We start from the raw sequence: 19362 nt of genomic DNA on the forward strand, positions 1-19362 counted from the left end.
CTTGGGATTGTATACTCGGCAGACTGCAGTCATTATTCTTAATAATAATAATAAAAATGTCTACCTGCATGCTATTTCATGCTAAAGGTGACAGTGGCTGACAACCTTGGTGCATGCTTTAGAAATATTTATTTATAGGCTACCCTTCAGTCCAAGACTTCCAAGGTGGTGTACCATTCAAGTTACTAGACAATTTAAAACAGACATTGTGTGGGATGTTTACCCTATATCCCAGGGGTTCAGCAGAGAATATTTAGCAGAGCTAGATAGCCAAAACAAAAACCACAAAGCCTATTAACCCAAGTGAAGCCAGTTATCCTGACACTGAAAAGGAGGAAGAACCAACTGGCAGGATGTAGGCGTAAGGTGATAATTTGCACTTGATCAGCAAAAGTAAGGATTCCATCAGTTATATTAACTGACAAAGCTAGCGTATTTATTACCAAAGCACGATTTCTGGAAAAGTCAGTGTAAGGGCTCATAAGCAGAATGGTTACTCGCACTATTGCCTATCAGGCAGTAAGATGGGGGGGGGGGAGAAGGAAGACAATAAAACCTATAGATCCAATAACTGTGAATGGCCATTCAAACACAAGAGGATAGAGGTTCATGGGTTGCCAGGAGAAAGAGTGTGCAAAACACTAACTGGCCCATTGTCAGGGCTTGGCCATGGGCAACAATTTGGAATGAATCCAGTGCTGAGAACTGGGAGTCAGGACCAAAGAGCAATAGGATCAGAGAACAAGCCCAAACATGCTCCAGCTCAGACAAACCATGCTACAAGGTTCATCTGACAAAGACAGCTCTTTATACTCCTTCCTGCCCAGAATTATTCAATCAATAGCTTGAGTGAGTGGGGTCTGTCTGGAAAATTATTTACCAGAAGCCTGCTACCTGCAGGTCAATATTTCACCACATGAGGCAGCTTCACACAGATTCCAGCTGGTCCTGCAACCCATGCAGGAGCCAGACATTTGGCCCATGCACCACTGTTGATTGGCTGGGATGACAGTCCCTCAAGTGTCTGTTTGTAGACTCCTCCTAGACCTGTCTTGTGAGAGACTACATCCAAGGCTTAAAACTAGTACTTCTTGCATGTGAGATCTTACAGCTGGATTTGTGAGTGAGTGTCTGATGTAGCTGTCTCTCCATTTGGCTGAGCAAGTAGGAAGCTACTCTGTGGTGTGAGTAATGTGGGTTTGAGTCATATCTGCTCCTTCTCTTTTGTCTCTGCCATGATTGTTGTTTGCTAGGCATTCAAGGGATGTTTTGTTGTTGTTATATGCCTTCAAGTTGATTACGACTTATGGTGACCCTATGAATCAGTGACCTCCAATGGCATCTGTTCTAAACCACCCTGTTCAGATCTTGTCAGCTGAGATCTGTGGCTTCCTTTATGGAATCAATCCATCTCTTGGAAAAGACAATAATGCTGGGAAAAACAGAAGGGAGTAGAAAAAGAGGAAGGCCAAACAAGAGATAGATTGATTCCATAAAGGAAGCCACAGACCTGAACTTACAAGATCTGAACAGGGTGGTTCATGACAGATGCTCTTGGGGGTCACTGATTCATAGGGTTGCCATGAGTCGTAGTCGACTTGGAGGCACATAACAACAACAACAGAAATCATCCATTCCAACTCCCCCCCCCCCCCCCGCTCATAACAATATCATGTGGAAAGCAGGATTGGACCAAGATGAAGGAAGTGTGAAAATTGAAGGGAGAAATAACAATAATTTAAGATATGCAGACGATACCATACTACTAGCAGAAACTAGTAACGATTTGAAACAAATTCTGATGAAAGTTAAAGAGGAAAGCTCAATAGCAGGACTACAGCTGAACATCAAAAAGACTAAAGTAATGACAACAGAAGATTTATGTAACTTTAAAGTTGACAATGAGGACATTGAATTTGTTAAGGATTATCAATACCTTGGCACAGTCATTAATGGAGACAATAGTCAAGAAATCAGAAGAAGGCTAGGACTGGGGAGAGCAGCTATGAGAGAACTAGAAAAGGTCTTCAAATGTAAAGATGTATCACTGAACACTAAAGTCAGGATCATTCAGACCATGGTATTTCCGATCTCTATGTATGGATGTGAAAGTTGGACAGTGAAAAAAGCGGATAAGAGGAAAATAAACATTTGAAATGTGGTGCTGGAGGAGAGCTTTGTGCATACTATGGACTGCAAAAAAGACAAATAATTGGGTGTTAGAACAAATTAAACCAGAACTATCACTAGAAACTAAAATGATTAAACTGAGGTTATTATACTTTGGACACATCATGAGAAGACATGATTCACTAGAAAAGACAATAATGCTGGGAAAAACAGAAGGGAGTAGAAAAAGAGGAAGGCCAAACAAGAGATGGATTGACTTCATAAAGGAAGCCACAGACCTGTACTAACAAGATCTGAATAGGGTGGTTCACGACAGATGCCATTGGAGGTTGCTGATTCATAGGGTCGCCATAAGTCATAGTCGACTTGAAGGCACATAACAACAACAGTTTGCAGCAACTCTATTGGTATGCCATCTGCAGAGCTTGGAAAAGTTACTTTTTTGAACTACAACTCCCATCAGCCCAATCCAGTGGCCATGCTGGCTGGGGCTGATGGGAGTTGTAGTTCAAAAAAGTAACTTTTCCAAGCTCTGGCCATCTGTTCCTGGTGATGTGTTTCTTCCAAGAGCAGCTTTCACCTCACATTCTAAAATTTCTGGTTCATCATACGGTTCCACCATGAATGAATGTCATCCTTGCATTTCTTTTATGGAGTTCTTCAGTGTATTGCTTCCATCTTCCTTTTATTTCCTCTCGATCAGTCAGTGTGATCCCCTATTGATTATTCAACATCCCTACTCCTGGTTTAAATTTCCCTTTCATTTCTCTAATCTTTTGGAATATGGCTCTTGTTCTACCCTTTTTGTTTTCTTCTGTTTCTATACAATAACTATTGTAATACTTCTCTTTGTCCCTATGTATTGTTGCATTTAGGGTTCTAACCATGTTTCTGTCTCCTTTTGCTTTTGCTTTTCTTCTCTCTTTCACCATTTTAAGACTTTCTTCAGTTATCCATTGAGGTATTTCTCTCTTTTTAAGTAGAGGTATTGTCTTTTTGCATTCTTCCCTGATAATATCTCTGACTTCAGTCCATAGTTCTTCTGGTTCTGTTAACTAAGTTTAAAGCCTCAAATCTGTTCCTTATTTGATTTTTATATTTCTCTGGAATGTTATTTAAATTGTATTTTGGCATTATTATTGCTTTGTTCTTCTTCTTTACCTTTACTCTGATTTTTGATATTACCAGCTCATGATCTGTACCACAGTCTGCTCCTGGTCTTTTTTTTGCAGAAAGTATGGAGCTTCTCCATCTTCTGCTACCAATTATATAATCAATTTGATTCCTATATTGACCATTTGGTGATGTCCACGTGTACAGTCATCTTTTCGGTTGCTAAAACTTTTTGTTTGCAAGAAACAAATTATTGGCTTCACAGAATTCAGTAAGTCTTTCTCCTGCTTCATTTCTATCTCCTAAGCCCCATTTCCCCACAATTCCCAGTTCTTCTCTGTTCCCTACTTTTGCATTCCAGTGCCCCATGATTATCATCACATCTTGTTTTGGTGTGTGATCAATTTCTTCCTGTACTTCTGCATAAAATCTTTGCAATTCCTCGTCTTCTGTGTTTGCCGTTGGAGCATAGACTTGGATGTTAATAGGTTTCCCGTTAAATCTCATTTATATAATTCACTCAGACCTTGCGTTATAGCTCCTAATTGCTTTTGTCAAATCATTTCTCACTATTAAAGCAACTCCGTTTCTTCTTAATTTCTCATTTCCTACATAAAATATTTTGTAGTTGCCTGATTGAAAATGTTCCATTCCCGTCCATTTTAATTCACTCACGCCAAGTATTGTAATGTTGATACATTCCATTTCTTTCTTGACAATTTCTAACTTTCCCTGGTTCACCCTTCTCACATTCCATGTTCCTATTGTGTACATTGTACAACTCTGGACTCTCCTTTTGCATCTGTGCGCATCAGCCTCTGGGCTTCCTTTTGGCTTTAACCTAGCTGCGTCATTAGTCACAGTGCTACTCGTACTTTTCTTTTGTTCTTCCCCAGTAGCTCGGTGAGTGCCTTTTGACCTGGGGGTCTCATTTTCCAGCACTATCTCCTGTTGTATTTTGGACCTTATTCCTACCATTCCCTATGGCAGTCTTCCCCAGACTGGTGCCCTCTAGCTCTTTTGAACTGCAATTCTGATCTTAGTATTTTTACCTGTTAATTTTAGCTGCTCTTGATTTTATGGTGTCTTAATTATGTTTTATATTTTTAAATCTGCTGTATTATCAGTTTATTAGAATTGCCACTGTTGTAGTAAAAAGCAGTATACAAATACCCTAAATAAATAATAATCTCCCATCAGCTCTGGCTAGTATTTCTGTGCTAACTGGGGCTGATAAGTGTAGTCCAAAAGAACTAGAGGCCAGCAGGTTAGGGAAAGCTGCTCTATTGTGTGTCTTAAACTTGCATTTATCCCCCCTCCTTCATGCCCTACTTATGTAGTTAGCCAATGGAGACTGCTCCTGGAAGAGTGCAGTTGTGACTTCCCTTGTTGCCTGTCCTAACCTCTGCCTCACAAAAGGCATATTTTCTCCCTCCTCGTGGGTGTTGAGCCCTCATCTGAGGGAGGCCCATGTGTTTTCTGTTTGGGCTTCCTCACAAGGGAGCTACTTTGGGTGCTGTAGTGTACTCTCCCTCCCTTCCCTTTGTGTTGTGCATTCAAAAGAGCAATGATGCTCAGTGAGTGGTTTGAGAGGAATTGAACTTTTATGTACATGGAGTTTCTGAGGCTTATAGTTGGTGTGTTTTGGCTGCCTGTGCCACATACAGTGGAAAGTGCTGTGGTGTTTTTGTGCCTGGCAGATCCAGACTGTGCTACGTATGTGGTGGAGTAGGGTGATACCAGTACAGTGCATGGATTGGCTGCCTCTGTGCCAGGTACACTAGCTGGGGGGATTTATGGACACTCTGTATATATGGCTGGCGACGTTGCTTCATTTTCTGTTTTGGGGAGTGGTATTTTTTTTCTTAACTCCTTTGCTGGGATTATGTAGGATCCCAGCTAAATTATGCTATCTTTATGCTTGTGTTAAATGATTGCCACAAATTATGCAGTCAAGTTTCCTGCATTTGGGGAAATCTCAGGGGTCAGCACACCTGGAGTGCAATCCATGAGTTTCACCCTGGGAAAATCACTTTCATGACGATCCATCAGTGTGGAGGGACTATGGCACTGCTGGGCTAAGTTCTGAAGCCATGGTACCAGTTCTACAATACTGGCAGAAAAGCACAAAAAAAGAGTCACAGTTCTCTCTTGCCTTCTCTTATGATTGAAGTTGGAGCATTGCAGTGGCATCTGTACCACTGTTAGGTGAAGGAACTTGGAGGGAGTGGGCTGAGTGGCACACAGAGTAGCTGCTAATTAGAAAGCAGGTGTGACTTACTTATTGAAGAACAAGAGTCAAACACATGAGATGCTGAAGAAATACATCTCCATGGTGTCCACAAAATTTGAAAGGAAGCCAAAAGCTCTACAAAGTGACAACAGTGGTGAGTTTATATCACACCAAACACAACGTTTCCTGGAGGAACAAGCCATTCTGCTCTGGAGTATGACTGACAGTCCTCCTGTGCAAAATGCCTTGTTCCTCTAGGAGCTCTGGAATACATAAAGCAATATACTAATCAATGCACAACACTGTGTTTAAAAAATATTTTTCAAGTTTTAAAAGCTCTGAGGTGCCTCTTCCAGGATGAGCCAGCCACATGCTTCTTTCTCCACACACAGTATGTCACTTCTTTGTGCCTTCCCTTTGAAATCTTAAATTATTAGGAGTGTGTGACTGGGTCAGAAAGCTCTAAATGCCTGTTCTTAAATGCATTCAAGATTAAACTGCTAAATAAATGAATCCAGGAGTAGTTTTGTAGCATTTTAAAGACTATTTGTTGTGTCTGCAGCAACAAACTAACACGGCTATCGCTACCACCATCGCCCGCTCCTGGTGGTGGAGAAGTAATGTATTTTAAGAATATTTATTGGTTTTTAAAAAAAATAATGGTAGCACAAAAGCAATATTATCAACAAGGGTCAAGCAAGCATTTATTAATTTTGGTTTTTGCAGCAAAGGCGTTTGCAGCTCCGACTTGAAAACCCTCCCCTTCCGCTTCCGAGCGCGTGCTGTGGCGCTCCTCCTTGCTTGGGATTCAAGTCAGCGTGAAAGTCCCTTTCATATCAAAGAAACACGGGAGAAATCTTTGAATTGAAGCAGGAGACCTGAGGCAAGATCTAATGGGGAAGGGATGGAATCTGTAGTTAGGCAGAGAGGAAAGAAACATGCAGATTTCCGAGGGAGGGGGAAAACAATGTTTCCTTAGACTGCAATTCAATACAAACTTACCTGGGAGTAAGTCCCACTGAACGCAGTAGAGCTTACTTTTGAGTAGACGTGTATTGATTTGTAGTCCTAGGCAGGAAAAAGGGTATAAAGAAATTTAATTCCTCCTAATCAGGCGTGACAATGGGGAGTTGGGGGTGTTGAGTGAGGATTACAGTGGTCCAGCTGGACAAAGGAGAATTGGTTTGAACAAAACGTTATAGGGTTTTTTTTGGAAGAAAAAAGCCCCAGCTTTATTCTTACATTTTTTTTGCACCCTGTCCCCATAAAAAAGTTATTTAAGAAAAAAATTTAAGTTGCCAGTAGAGGAAGATGAGTGGCTGCAAATGTGAGAGGTGCCTTTTAAATTAATCTCTACCTATACTAGGGAAATGTCACCAAAACTTGCACATGGCTGGTATGGACACCACGATTAATATCTCTGATGCAGCCCAGTAGTTCCTCCATGTTCTAGTGGTGTTGTCATGTTATCGGTACCTACCAGCACATGTGGGATTGTAGACAGGTGCAAAATTTTTGGGTGAGAGTATTTCAAGAAATTTCCAGGCATACCAGTCAATTTTTCTGGACCCTGGCTTAGCATTATTGAATGTATTCTTTGATTTCCAGAAGGACTTAAACCTGTTACATGCAACCCAGTTTATCATTACCAAATACTGGAGAATTTTGATATCCCTGATTTGAACCTCTGGGATGAAAGGTTTGGTAAATAGACATACTGGAAAGCTGATTCACAAAGTTACTGAGAGGACTGATGAAGCATGATTAATTTCTTTCAGCTTGGTTTCATTTTATTGACTTTATTAATGATTCAGATGCTGGTATGTATGCTTCAGTTTGGTACAGTTAGTCAGAAGGGCTGTGTTATACCCAGGGACTAATCTGTGTGGGTTTTTAGTTTTTCTGGAGACTGCACCTGTGAGAGAGAAACAGAAAACACTTTGCCATTTTAGGTTGTATTGCCCCTGTGTATTTGTGCATTTCTATATTTATTTACATATTTCTCCATCTGATGTTGTACTGCCTCTCTTGTTTTGTCATTCACTTTTTCTAGTGTATAAATGTTGACCTTGCATCACCTCATTTACCTGTTAGTTATTTTGTTGGTTTTTCTCTGACTTTTTTCTCTAACTTGAAAATTAATACAAAATATCTATTAAACAAGGTTTAGGAAGGGAGTAGATGAAACAACTTTCAGATTCAAAATGTTCAACTTTTCACCTCCCAAGTGTTGATGACAATCTCCAGGCAACCTGAGTGTGTTTGCCAAGAAGCCTTCTAATGCTGCTTTTCAAAGGAACAATTTGTAAGCATGTTTTCTCCTGCTTCTGCTGGAGAATGTGGATGAGGGACATGGTTCAAATGTAGAATGGCGGCCTCTGATGGCCACAAAGATTACAGTTATGAAGAATGCATACTACTCTTTAAAATCAAGGGGCACAGGATAATTTAAGCCACATTCACACCACACATTTATTCCACTATTATTCCACTCAGGCAGTCATGGCTTGCTCCAAAGAATCCTGGGAAGTGTAGTTTGTGATGGGTGCTGCTGAGAAGAATGTGGATTCCTCTTGCCAGCCTTAACTAACGTTAAGTATGGGTCCAGAGATTTTGGCTGGCTTTGGAATTCTAGGCCAACCCAGAATTTATCATCACCAAAACCTCACCCAGGGGATGAGGCCTTGTCCCTGAGCTTGCACTATTCATTTGAAATGTAGCACAAGGTTGGGACAATTCTCTGCTCCTCTCCACAGCTCCAAGCAAGATTGGGGAGCAAATAATTATTCCTGGAATTGTGCTCAACTTCTAAGCCACTGCCCCAGATCTTTTCTCCAACATGGGAGTTGCAGAAGGGTATGGGGATTATCCCTGCAGTTAACGCAGCACCAAGCTTGGTGCATCCCAAAATTACAGAGATGATTGTCCTTCAGGCGAGAGGAGGACTGGAGCTTGTTTTTGTCCTGTGGTTCTGAAATGTTGGGCAATGTCAAAACAATCCTGAGCCAGTGTGGTGTAATGGTTAGAGTATACGACTGTGACCTGGGGGACCAAGGTTCAAATCCTCACTCAGCTGTAAAGCTCACTGGGTGTCCTTGTGCCAGTCACAGTCTCTCAACCTAACCTACTTCACAGGATTGTTGTGAGGATAGAATGAAGAAAGAGGAGAACCATGTATGCCACCTTGAGCTCCTTGGAGGAAAGGTGGGATATAAATGTAACAATAAATAAATAAATAATTTTGGAGAAGCTGTTGTGATTGCATCTTTTGCTGTGGCAGCAATTAGATCAATTCAGGACAAACTTACTGGTTGGCTAGCACTATTTAAAAACCTTTAACACCCAAGCAACAACAGGAAGATCAGATGTAGTCTTTGTCTTAATTTTTAAACCCAGTTTGAAAGTAAAAGGTGATTATTTTCACCTTAACAACTAGGAATCTTTTGGATACCAAAGAGCTCTCCTGTGGATAGTTTCCTCCTTCTCTCTTTCCTCTACCCCTTTTGTTGCTGAAGAGGTGCCTTCAACTACAACACAAGGAGCCCTGGCAGTACTAAGGATAGGTACTAAACTTCTCTGCCAAGCCCATCAGCTGGCAATACTCTCTCCCCCACCTCACTCATCTGCTGTTTTCAAATCTGGAGAAAATCTCAGTCTCTTTCCCTCACTACCTACAGTCATCCACTGCAAAAGCGGAACTTTCATTCTCAGCCATTACCCCAAAGTCTTCCATCTGCTTTCTTCTTTTTCTTCCTTAGAAACTTTCTCATAACTCCACAAAATCATTACTGACAACTTCCCCATATTTTCTAAAACCTTTGATTGTTTTAAACTATTTTTAGCTATTTGTTACACTGTTTTAATGGGATTGTTCATTATATATTTTAATTATGGATGTTTTAATATAGTTGTTTCACTACATATTTCAATCACGGGTAGCTTAATTTTTCTAACTGGTTTTATTCTTGTTGTTTTGCTATTGACTTTTTTGTTTGTCAACCATGTTAGTATTTCTTCTTGAAATGAAAGGTGGCATATAAATATAATAACGCAAACAATAAAATGAGCTGCTCTGGTCACCATCCATTATTCTTCTGATACCACCTTAATCTAAATCTCCCCCTCTCCTCATTCAGCTAACATCTCCCTCCCTCCACAGTTTCCCTGAGTAATTTTACTGCATCCTAATTTTTCTACATGTTCCCAGGCATGCTTTAAGAATGTTATTAGTTCTATTGTTAGTGTGCTATTTATTGATTCTATTTAACATCATTAATATGTATACTAATTCCCTTTCTTTGTTGTCCTTGTTAACCCTTGGGGCATCAAATTCTGGAGAGCGTTCAGGTGTGAGTGCCAAAAGGTCCTAAAAAGGGGTGTTAAGGTAGCATGTGAGAACTGCGGACTTGCATGCAAACTGCATACCTCTTAACAAGGGTCTCTGAACATAGTGCAACTGCAGTGATGATCCTAGCCCCTTCTTCATCAGGAAAGTAGGCTTACCAGACATAGTATGGCAAGTGGAGTTGTAGACTAGTGGTTAAATGTTTCAATCCACATTCAGGCAACACCTTTATTAGGACAACCCAAATGCCACAAAAGTAATAAGTGCTTTTAAAACATTTTGGTTGGTCCTAGTAAAGGTATTGTATGACTGTGATTTTGGGACCTCTTTGCCCTTGCCTTTGACACCTGAGATGTATATTTTTAGGACCCACCCTATTTTGTGATTTTGGGTTGTTTTTAATGCCATTATTTTAAACTTACTGTAACCCGCCCTGGGACCTCTGGGTGAAGGATGGGTAATAAATATTGATGATCATGATGATAATATGGACCAACTACTTTTGTTCATTGTTGTAGTGTTGACAGCAATTAATGACAACCTATGCTTTGAAGTCTTTATATTTAAGCAGGGAATCTCATTATCCTTAACTCTTACATTCTGAATGGGTGGCAATATTAGCCTGTTAACAGCAAACATAAAAACAGCGAAGAATTTGGTGGACAATCCCACTTCATCAAATGCATGAAAACTCATAGATTCCCTTCTCCCTTTGCTGCATTTAGGAAAGTGACAAAAAGGAGAGGCAATGCAGATTTCCTTGATCCCAATTTGCTTCACCAGTTACACCCCACAGCACTGTCGTCCATCTCACTAATAGGGGAAGAATTTCCATCCTACATTTGCTGTTTTTTAATGACTCCTAGGCCAGGGAATGGATTGTTCAACTTCCTTTAGATGGTTTTGAAGGTAAATGATCTGTTTTAGACGTAGAATTTTCTCTTGGCCCCAACCGCATTCTATTAAAATGGACTCAGCACAGATAAATATGAAGTCTTATTTATTTATTTATTGCATTTGTATACTGCCCCATAGCCGAAGCTCTCTGGGCGGTTTACAACAATTAAAAACTTTATTTATTTATTTATTTATTTATTTATTTATTTATTTATTTATTTATTTATTTATTATATTTCATTTCTATACCACCCAATAGCCGAAGCTCTCTGGGCGGTTTACAGCATAAAAACATCCAGTATACAATTAAAAACATATATCAAACACATTGAAACAATATAACAAAATAACTCAACATAGTTAAACACATGGACACGACAGACACAATCCTAAAATGTTAAGTATAAAAATGTATTAAATCAGTTAAAATATGAAGCTGTTTAAGATGTTAATGTTAAAATTACTAAAATTAAGATTGTGAGTGATAGATGTAGGTGTTAAAAGTAGATATTAAAATGTTAAAATGCCTGGGAGAACAAGAAGGTTTTTACCTGGCGCCGAAAGGATAACAATGTTGGTGCCAGGCGTACCTCATCAGGGAGAGAATTCCATAATTCGGGGGCCACCACAGAGAAAGCCCGTTTCCTTGTTGTCACCTTCCGGGCTTCTCTCTGGGTGGGTCCCCAAAGGAGAGCCTTTGATGTTGAACGTAGTGTACGGGTAGGTTCATATCGGGAGAGGCGCTCCATCAGGTATTGTGGTCCCAAGCCGTGTAAGGCTTTATAAGTCAAAATCAGCACTTTGAATTGAGCCCGGAAGCATATAGGCAGCCAGTGCAAGCGGGCCAGGATCGGTGTTATATGTTCACATCTCCGAGTTCCTGTTAACAATCTGGCCGCCACGTTTTGCACGAGCTGCAGCTTCCGAACCGTCTTCAAAGGCAGCCCCACGTAGAGAGCATTGCAGTAGTCCAATTTTGAGGTTACCAGTGCATGGACAACTGAAGCAAGGTTTTCCCTGTCCAGATAGGGGCATAGTTGGGCCACCAACCGAAGTTGATAGAAAGCACTCCGTGCCACCGAGGCAACCTGTGCCTCCAGTGACAGGGATGGTTCTAAAAGAACTCCCAAACTACGAACCTGCTCCTTCAGGGGGAGTGCAACCCCATCCAGGACAGGTTCTCCCATCTGGTCAGGAGAACCACCCACCAACAGCATCTCAGTCTTATCTGGATTGAGCTTCAATTTATTCGCTCTCATCCAGTCCATTACCGCGGCCAGGCATCGGTTCAGCACCTTGACAGCCTCACCTGAGAAAGATGAACAGGAGAAGTAGAGCTGCGTGTCATCAGCATACTGGTGGCAATGCAGTCCAAAACTCCTGATGACCGCACCCAGCGGCTTCATGTAGATGTTAAAAAGCATGGGGGATAATACTGACCCCTGTGGGACTCCATATTGGAGGACCCAGGGTGCCGAGCAAAACTCCCCAAGCACTACCTTCTGGAGACGACCCACCAAATAGGAGCAGAACCACTGCCAAGCAGTACCTCCAACTCCCAGATCAGAGAGTCTCCCCAGAAGGATACCATGGTCGATGGTATCAAAAGCCGCTGAGAGATCAAGGAGAATCAACAGGGTTACACTCCCCCTGTCTTTCTCCCGACAAAGGTCATCATACAGGGCGACCAAGGCTGTCTCCGTGCCAAAACCGGGCCTGAACCCCGATTGAAATGGATCTAGATAATCGGTCTCATCCAAGAGTGCCTGGATTAAAAACAAATATACAAATTTAAAAGCACATTTTTTAAAAAGCAATTTAAAAACATGCTAAAATGCCTGAGACAAGAGGAAAGTCTTGACCAGGCTCCGAAAAGATAACAGTGTTGGCGCTAGGCACACCTCATCAAGGATATCATTCCATAATTTGGGGGCCACCACTGAGAAGGCCCTCTCCTTTGTTGCCAGTCTCCAAGCTTCCCTTGGAGTAGGTGCCCGGAGGAGGGCCTTATATGTTGAGTGTAGTGTACTGGTGGGTCCATATTGGGAGAGGCGGTCCATCAGGTATTGTGGTCCTAACCTGTGTAAGGCTTTATAGGTTAAAACCAGTACCTTGAATCGAACTTGGAAACATACAGGCAGCCAATGCAAGCGGGCCAGAATCGGTTTTATATGTTCGAACCATCTGGTTCCTGTTACTGCTGCATTTTGCACAAGCTGCAGTTTCCGAACCGTCTTCAAAGGCAGCCCCACGTAGAGCGCATTGCAGTAATCTAACTTGGAGGTTACCAGTGCATGGACAACTGAAGCCAGGTTATCCCTGTCCAGATAGGGGCGTAGCTGGGCCACCAACCGAAGTTGTTAGAAGGCACTCTGTGCCACCAAGGCTACCTGAGCCTCAAGTGACAGAGATGGTTCTAGGACAGGGGTGGCCAAACCATGGCTCACGAGCCACATGCGGCTCTTTGACATGCCACATGCAGCTCTTTCAGCTTTCAGAATAAAATAAGAGTTTTTCAAAGAATTTTTGTCAAGAATCTTCAGTTACTTTCCCAATCTCAAAAGGAGAGTAAATACATTCCCTGATATTGAAATAAAAGACCACAAACTGGAAGAATACAAAGATAAATTACAAGGACTGCTTGATAATTTCCTAGACAGGTTTGAGGACTTGCAGAAGCTGAAGCCCTGCTTCGCCTTTCTTGTAAATCCATTCATTTAGACCTGGGTCTAAAGATGATCCATAAATCCCAGTCTACAATTGAGTTCTAGAAATAAAATATCCTGAACTGAAGAAAACCAGTGTGCGACTCATCTCAATTTTCAGCACAACATACTGCTGTGAATCACTGTACTCTGTAATGAAATCAACATCTGATGGAGCTAATTCGTACATCCTTGACAACATATCAGCCCGATTTTCAACGACTCACAGCCAAGATGGAGACTCATAAGACCTCTACTAGCAGTAACTAGCCTGATAATTGTAGCAATGTCTGTTTGTGTGATAAGACTATAATTTTGTAAGGTGGTATCTGATTAAAATATCTCTAATTTTATTGGTTTACATATTTTCCTCCATGTTTTACCAGATATTTACTAAGACAAATATCATTAAAATATCTGTTTTTACCCCTTTTATTTTTATTTTTGGCGGTCTCATTTTATGTTAATGAAATGCAAATTTGCATATTTTTCTTAGATGTTTCCATAGTTCATTACCGTATTAAATATGAATATACTATAGTTAAAACAATAATCATTCAATCAAAACGTGTGTGCAATATTTGTTCATGTCTTGCGGCTCTCAGACATCTGAAGTTTATTGTATGTGGCTCTTACGTTATGCAAGTTTGGCCACCCCTGTTCTAGGAGAACCCCCAAGCTACGAACCTGCTCCTTCAGGGGAAGTGCAACCCCATCCAGGACAGGTTGGACATTCACGCTCCAGTCAGAAGAACCACCCATTAGCAGCATCTCAGTCTTGTCTGGATTGAGACTCAGTTTATTAGACCTCATCCAGTCCATTGTCTCAGCCAGGCACTGGTTCAGCACATTGACAGTCTCACCTGAAGAAGATGAAAAGGAGAAATAGAGCTGCGTGTCATCAGCATACTGATGGCAACGCACTCCAACGTGGATGACTGCACCCAACGGTTTCATGTAGATGTTGAACAGCATGGGGGACAGAACTGACCCCTGCGGAACCCCATACTGGAGCATCCAGGGTATCGAGCAATGTCCCCCAAGCACCACCTTCTGGAGCCAACCTGCCAAGTAGGAGTGGAACCACTGCCATGCAGTCCCTCCCACTCCCAACTCAGCCAGTTCTTCCCAGAAGGATACCATGATCGATGGTATTGAAAGCCGCTGAGAGATCAAGGAGTCAACAGAGTCACACTCCCCCTGTCTCTCTCCCGACAGAGGTCATCATACAGGGCGACCAAGGCTGTTTCCATGCCAAAACCAGGCCTGAAACCCAACTGAAATGGATCCAGATAATGGATCTCATCCAATAGTGTCTGGAGCTGGCCTGCCACCACCTGTTCGAGGACCTTGCCCAGGAATGGAACATTTGCCACTGGCCTATAGTTATTAAGATTTTCTGGGTCCAGGGAGGGTCTCTTCAGGAGTGGTCTCACTACTGCCTCTTTCAGGTAGTCAGGGACCACCCCCTCTCTCAGAGAGGCATTAATCACTTCCCTGGTCCAGCCGGCTGTTCCATCCCTGCTAGCTTTTATTAGCCAAGAAGGGCAAGGATCCTGCACAGAAGTGGTTGCACGAACCTGTCCAAGCACCTTCTCAACGTCCTCAAGCTGTACCAACTGAAACTCATCCAAGAAATCGGGATAAGGTTGTGCTCTGGATACCCCGCTTGATTCACCTGCTATAACACTGGAGTCTAAGTCCTGGCGGATGCTAAAGATTTTGTCCTGGAAGTGCCTAGCAAATTCATTACAGCGGGCCTCAGATGGTTCTACCATGTTCCTGGGGCCAGCGTGTAATAGCCCCTGGACAATTCTGAAGAGCTCCGCTGGGCAGCAGATTGATGATTTGATAGTGGCAGCAAAATATTGTTTTTTTTGCTGCTCTCACTGCCCCTAAATACAGCTTACCATAGGCACTTCCCAGTGTATAATTGCATCTACCAGGAGTTCGTCTCCATCTGCACTCAAACCGTCTCCTACATTGTTTCATCGCTCTCAGCTCTGGGGTATACCATGGAACCGTATGAGCTCTACACAGGAGAGGGCGCTCAGGAGCAATCATGTCAACCGCCCGGGTCATTTCTGTATTCCACAGTTCAACCAGCGTTCCGACAGGAGCACCAGCCCTATCAGCCGGAAAACTCCCCAGAGCCCTTTGGAAACCATCCGGATCCATTAGTCTTTGGGGGCGGACCAACTTAATAGGTCCCCCACCCTTGCAGAGGGGAAAAGCGGCTGTAAGTCTAAACTTCAGCAAGCAGTGATCTGTCCATGACAGAGGGACTGATGTAAGCCCCCCCCCATTCAGATCACCTCCATGTCCAGTTGCAAAAACCAAGTCTCGAGTATGCCCTGCTACTTGTGTTGTTCCTCACAATACTTTTATGAGTGTGGGGAGGAACACACTTAAATCTTTTTAACCCCTCTGAGTACCTGAGCACTGCAGGATGACTAAAGGGTGTTAACCCAAGTTAGTTATTCCTTTTAACTAATCTTGTCTATTTCACACAGTCTGTGCAATGATTTTGGAATATAAAAGTGATTTTATTATTGTGCTGCAAAGGTAGTGAAGAGCAGAAAGAAAGGAACAGTTGTAGCAGACAAGATTCTTGAAAGACATGCTACACATGCTCAGAGGCAGCCTCATCTTGATCATTGGTTCATATGTTTCAGGGCTGGTTGTGTAAAGCTCATGGGGATGGGTGCTGCTACCTGCTTTTGAGGTTTCCTCAACTTTGCCTCTTTGTGGGCACTTATGGGATAAAAGTGTAAATGGACAAAGTAAAGAAACCCTGCTTACTGCTTGTTTACACATTTAACATTCCTTTTTAAGGGGGACTCTGAATGTTGTGTTCTTCTCAGTTTTTGACAAATACATCATCTTTGGTAGATGGGAGATCCTGGGAGAGGGGCTATGGGGTGTTTTTAGGCAAAGGAGCACGAGGCTCATGTGCTTTTATTGATTTGTTGCTTGTGCATGAATCAAACAATGCAGGCAGAATTTGTCCTAAGGAATCATGGAAGGGGGTTGATGTTTTTTTGTGTGTGGGTATCATAATTTGTAAACAGCTCTTATTTTGCAAACATAGGAAGCTGCCTTATTCTGAATCAGACCGTTGGTCCATCAGGCTGAGTATTGTTTACACTGACTGGCAGCAGCTCTCTAAGGTTTCAGGCTGGGGTCTTCTTTCACAGCCCTGTTTGGAGATGCTGGGATTGAAACTTCTGCAGGCAAAGCAGATGCTTTACCACTGAGATGTGATCCGTTCCAAAGTCTCAATTTCTTTGCTTTTTTGATCACAGGTCAGCAAAAGGATGGTGAGTGATACAGAGCTGCGTTCTCCTCCTTCCCCTAAAAACCCAGGAGCAGTAGCAGAATAGCCCCCCAAAGTTCCCATCCCATCCCTCTCTGCTTCCCCACCCTTACAGTCATTGAGCTGGCTTTCTTTTCTGTTTTTGTAGGTTTAGCAACAAAACCACCCTTTAAAACTGAATAATGCCGCCTCTTCTGAACCGGATATGCCACATTGGGTTCCATGTCGCTGAGGGGCAGCAGTTGGCCAGCAACCTGATGCACCAGTTTGGGTTTGAGCTATTTGCTACACGGATGGCAGGATGGAGCAGGCAGCTGGCCTTCCGAAGAGGGAATGCAGTTTTCCTTGTCAATGAAAGGCTGAAGCCTGGGGGGAGAGAAGTTTCACCTGTGTCATCTTCAGGCTTTTGCAAAAATAAAGGGATCCTATATGATGTGGATCTACAGCCTTCAGTTGGTACGGCCTCCAACATTTGCTTTGAGGCAGAGGATGTACCTGGCATCTCCCAGAGTCTAGAGGAACGAGGATGCCAGATCCTTATCACACCCACTGCAGTGGGAGATGAAAGTGGCTATGTCACTTATTCAGTGGTGGGATCCATCGTAGGCAACGTCAGCCACACACTACTTGACCGATCACAGTACTGTGGACCATTCCTGCCTGGTTTCCATGTTGTGGAGGGTGCCTCCAAGAAATTCCAGGCAGGCGGGCAGATCACACATTTTGACCATATCACCTATGCTTGCCCCCAAGGTAGTTCACAAGCTGTACTGGATTGGTACAAGAACTGTTTGGGATTCCAGCGCTTCCTCATCCATCAGCAAGACGATGTTGCTGATGGCTACACAATCCAGGGCTCTGGTGTAGGCCTTCGTCTTACTGCCATGCGGTACAGCGGGAGTGGTTTGACTTTGCTTGATCAGGACTGTAAAATTGTTCTGGCTGAGTCACTGTCAGAGCAAAAGAATAACCAGGTTGATACTTTTTTAGAACAGCATGGTGGATCTGGCATCCAACATGTAGCACTCTACACCACAGATATTATAGGTACTGCTGCAGCCATGGCAAAGTCTGGTGCAATTTTTTTCAAACCACCTTTAGCATACTATAGTGAGAAAAGCAAGGAGCAGGAGATAAGACGAGTTGGGCAGGATCTTCAGCTGCTGAAGGACCATGGCATCCTCCTGGATGCTGAGGCAGGAGGCAACAGTGGCCCTGGACTTCATGGGAAACAATACCTGATGCAGATCTTCACCAAGCCTCTCTTTACGGAGGAGACTTTCTTCCTGGAGCTTATTGAGCGATGTGGGGGGACAGGTTTTGGTGAGGGAAACATCCGTGCCCTCTGGCAATCTGTACAAAACTACATGGACCAGCATGCTTGAAGAATGAGCTCAAATATCCCATTATGCAATCTTAGGCTTACTGTATATGTGAACTTGTGTAGTGTGAGTTCTGCTGCAAATCTACTTGTATGGGGTTGGCTCCTCTGTTGTATCAATGCCATTTAGGAGTTCTGGATCAGTGGTTCCCAAACTTTTTTCTCCCATGGATCACTTGAAAATTGCTGATAGTCTTGGTGGACCACTTAATGATTTTTCTGCCTGTTGTAACAATTGTAATTAGCTCTGCAAGATGCTGCCTGATTTTTAGTTGTGGGTTTTTTTGCTCCCTTTATTTCTTATATTGTACTTTATTGTATTACAATTTACATTCTATAGAATTCTAATTGTAATACAATATAATAAATAGAAGAAATAAAAATACTATAAAATCAATGTGAATATTTGATGTGGTCATATCTTGGACCACTGGTGGTCCACAGACTACAGCTTGGGAACCCATTCTAGATGATGGGCAGTATTCAACTAAAATGGTGCACTAGCACAGTGGAATCTCCCCACTGTTCTTGCTCTGGAGAGTTGGAGATTTAGAGAGCACATAGGGAGAGGCGAGCAGGAGGTCATTATTGTCTAAGGAGCAATCCTTGCACCGATAGAATGTTCTGCTTAGTGCTGCATTGAATACAACCCCATACACATGCTTTCTAGACAGGCACTGCACCTCTATCAGAGCTGCTTCCACTGGTATAGAAAGTACCCATTTTATCTAGATGACCGTCTTAAGAACTTCTTAAGCATTACTGATTTGAGAGCTAACTGTAGCAAAGAAATGTTGTGCCAGCAACCACACCTCAAAGCCTGTATGTAAATTTTTATTTCTCTTAGTGCTGAACTACAAAGGCTTTAAGGAAGGAATGGGGAAACTAAAGCCCCCCAGATGTTCAACTGCAACTCATACCATCCCTGACAATTGGTCATGCTGGGAGTTGGAGTCTAGCAACGTCTGGAGGGCTATAGATTTCTCATTCCTGTCTTAAGGTATGGCATGTGTTTCTGCCCTAAAGAGGGGTAGGTACTGGTATTGTATAACAAGAGGCTCATCCATAAGAAAACCCATTATTTTGGGACCTGATTCTGAATTCAGTAAATTGTTCTTCAAATTAATTTTCTTCAAATATCATCCATCTTGTTGAAGTTCTGCTATTCCTATCTTAAGGCCAGAAGAGGAAGTTGTTTGTTCCTCTACCAATGTTCATGCTTAGTATATCTCTATTGCCCAG

General features: G+C 42.5%; 1 protein-coding gene across 1 annotated transcript; it reads left to right on the plus strand.

The window, feature by feature from the left end:
* Positions 1–6235: 6235 nt before the first annotated feature.
* HPDL (4-hydroxyphenylpyruvate dioxygenase like) lies at positions 6236–18444 on the plus strand. The gene is made up of 2 exons (XM_061630430.1): positions 6236–6359; positions 16888–18444. Exon 2 carries the CDS (start codon positions 16922–16924, stop codon positions 18122–18124), a length of 1203 nt encoding a protein of 400 aa, XP_061486414.1. The 5' UTR covers positions 6236–6359; positions 16888–16921; the 3' UTR covers positions 18125–18444.
* Positions 18445–19362: the final 918 nt, after the last annotated feature.

Source organism: Rhineura floridana, chromosome 6, assembly GCF_030035675.1.
Source record: "Rhineura floridana isolate rRhiFlo1 chromosome 6, rRhiFlo1.hap2, whole genome shotgun sequence".
NCBI lineage: Eukaryota > Metazoa > Chordata > Lepidosauria > Squamata > Rhineuridae > Rhineura > Rhineura floridana.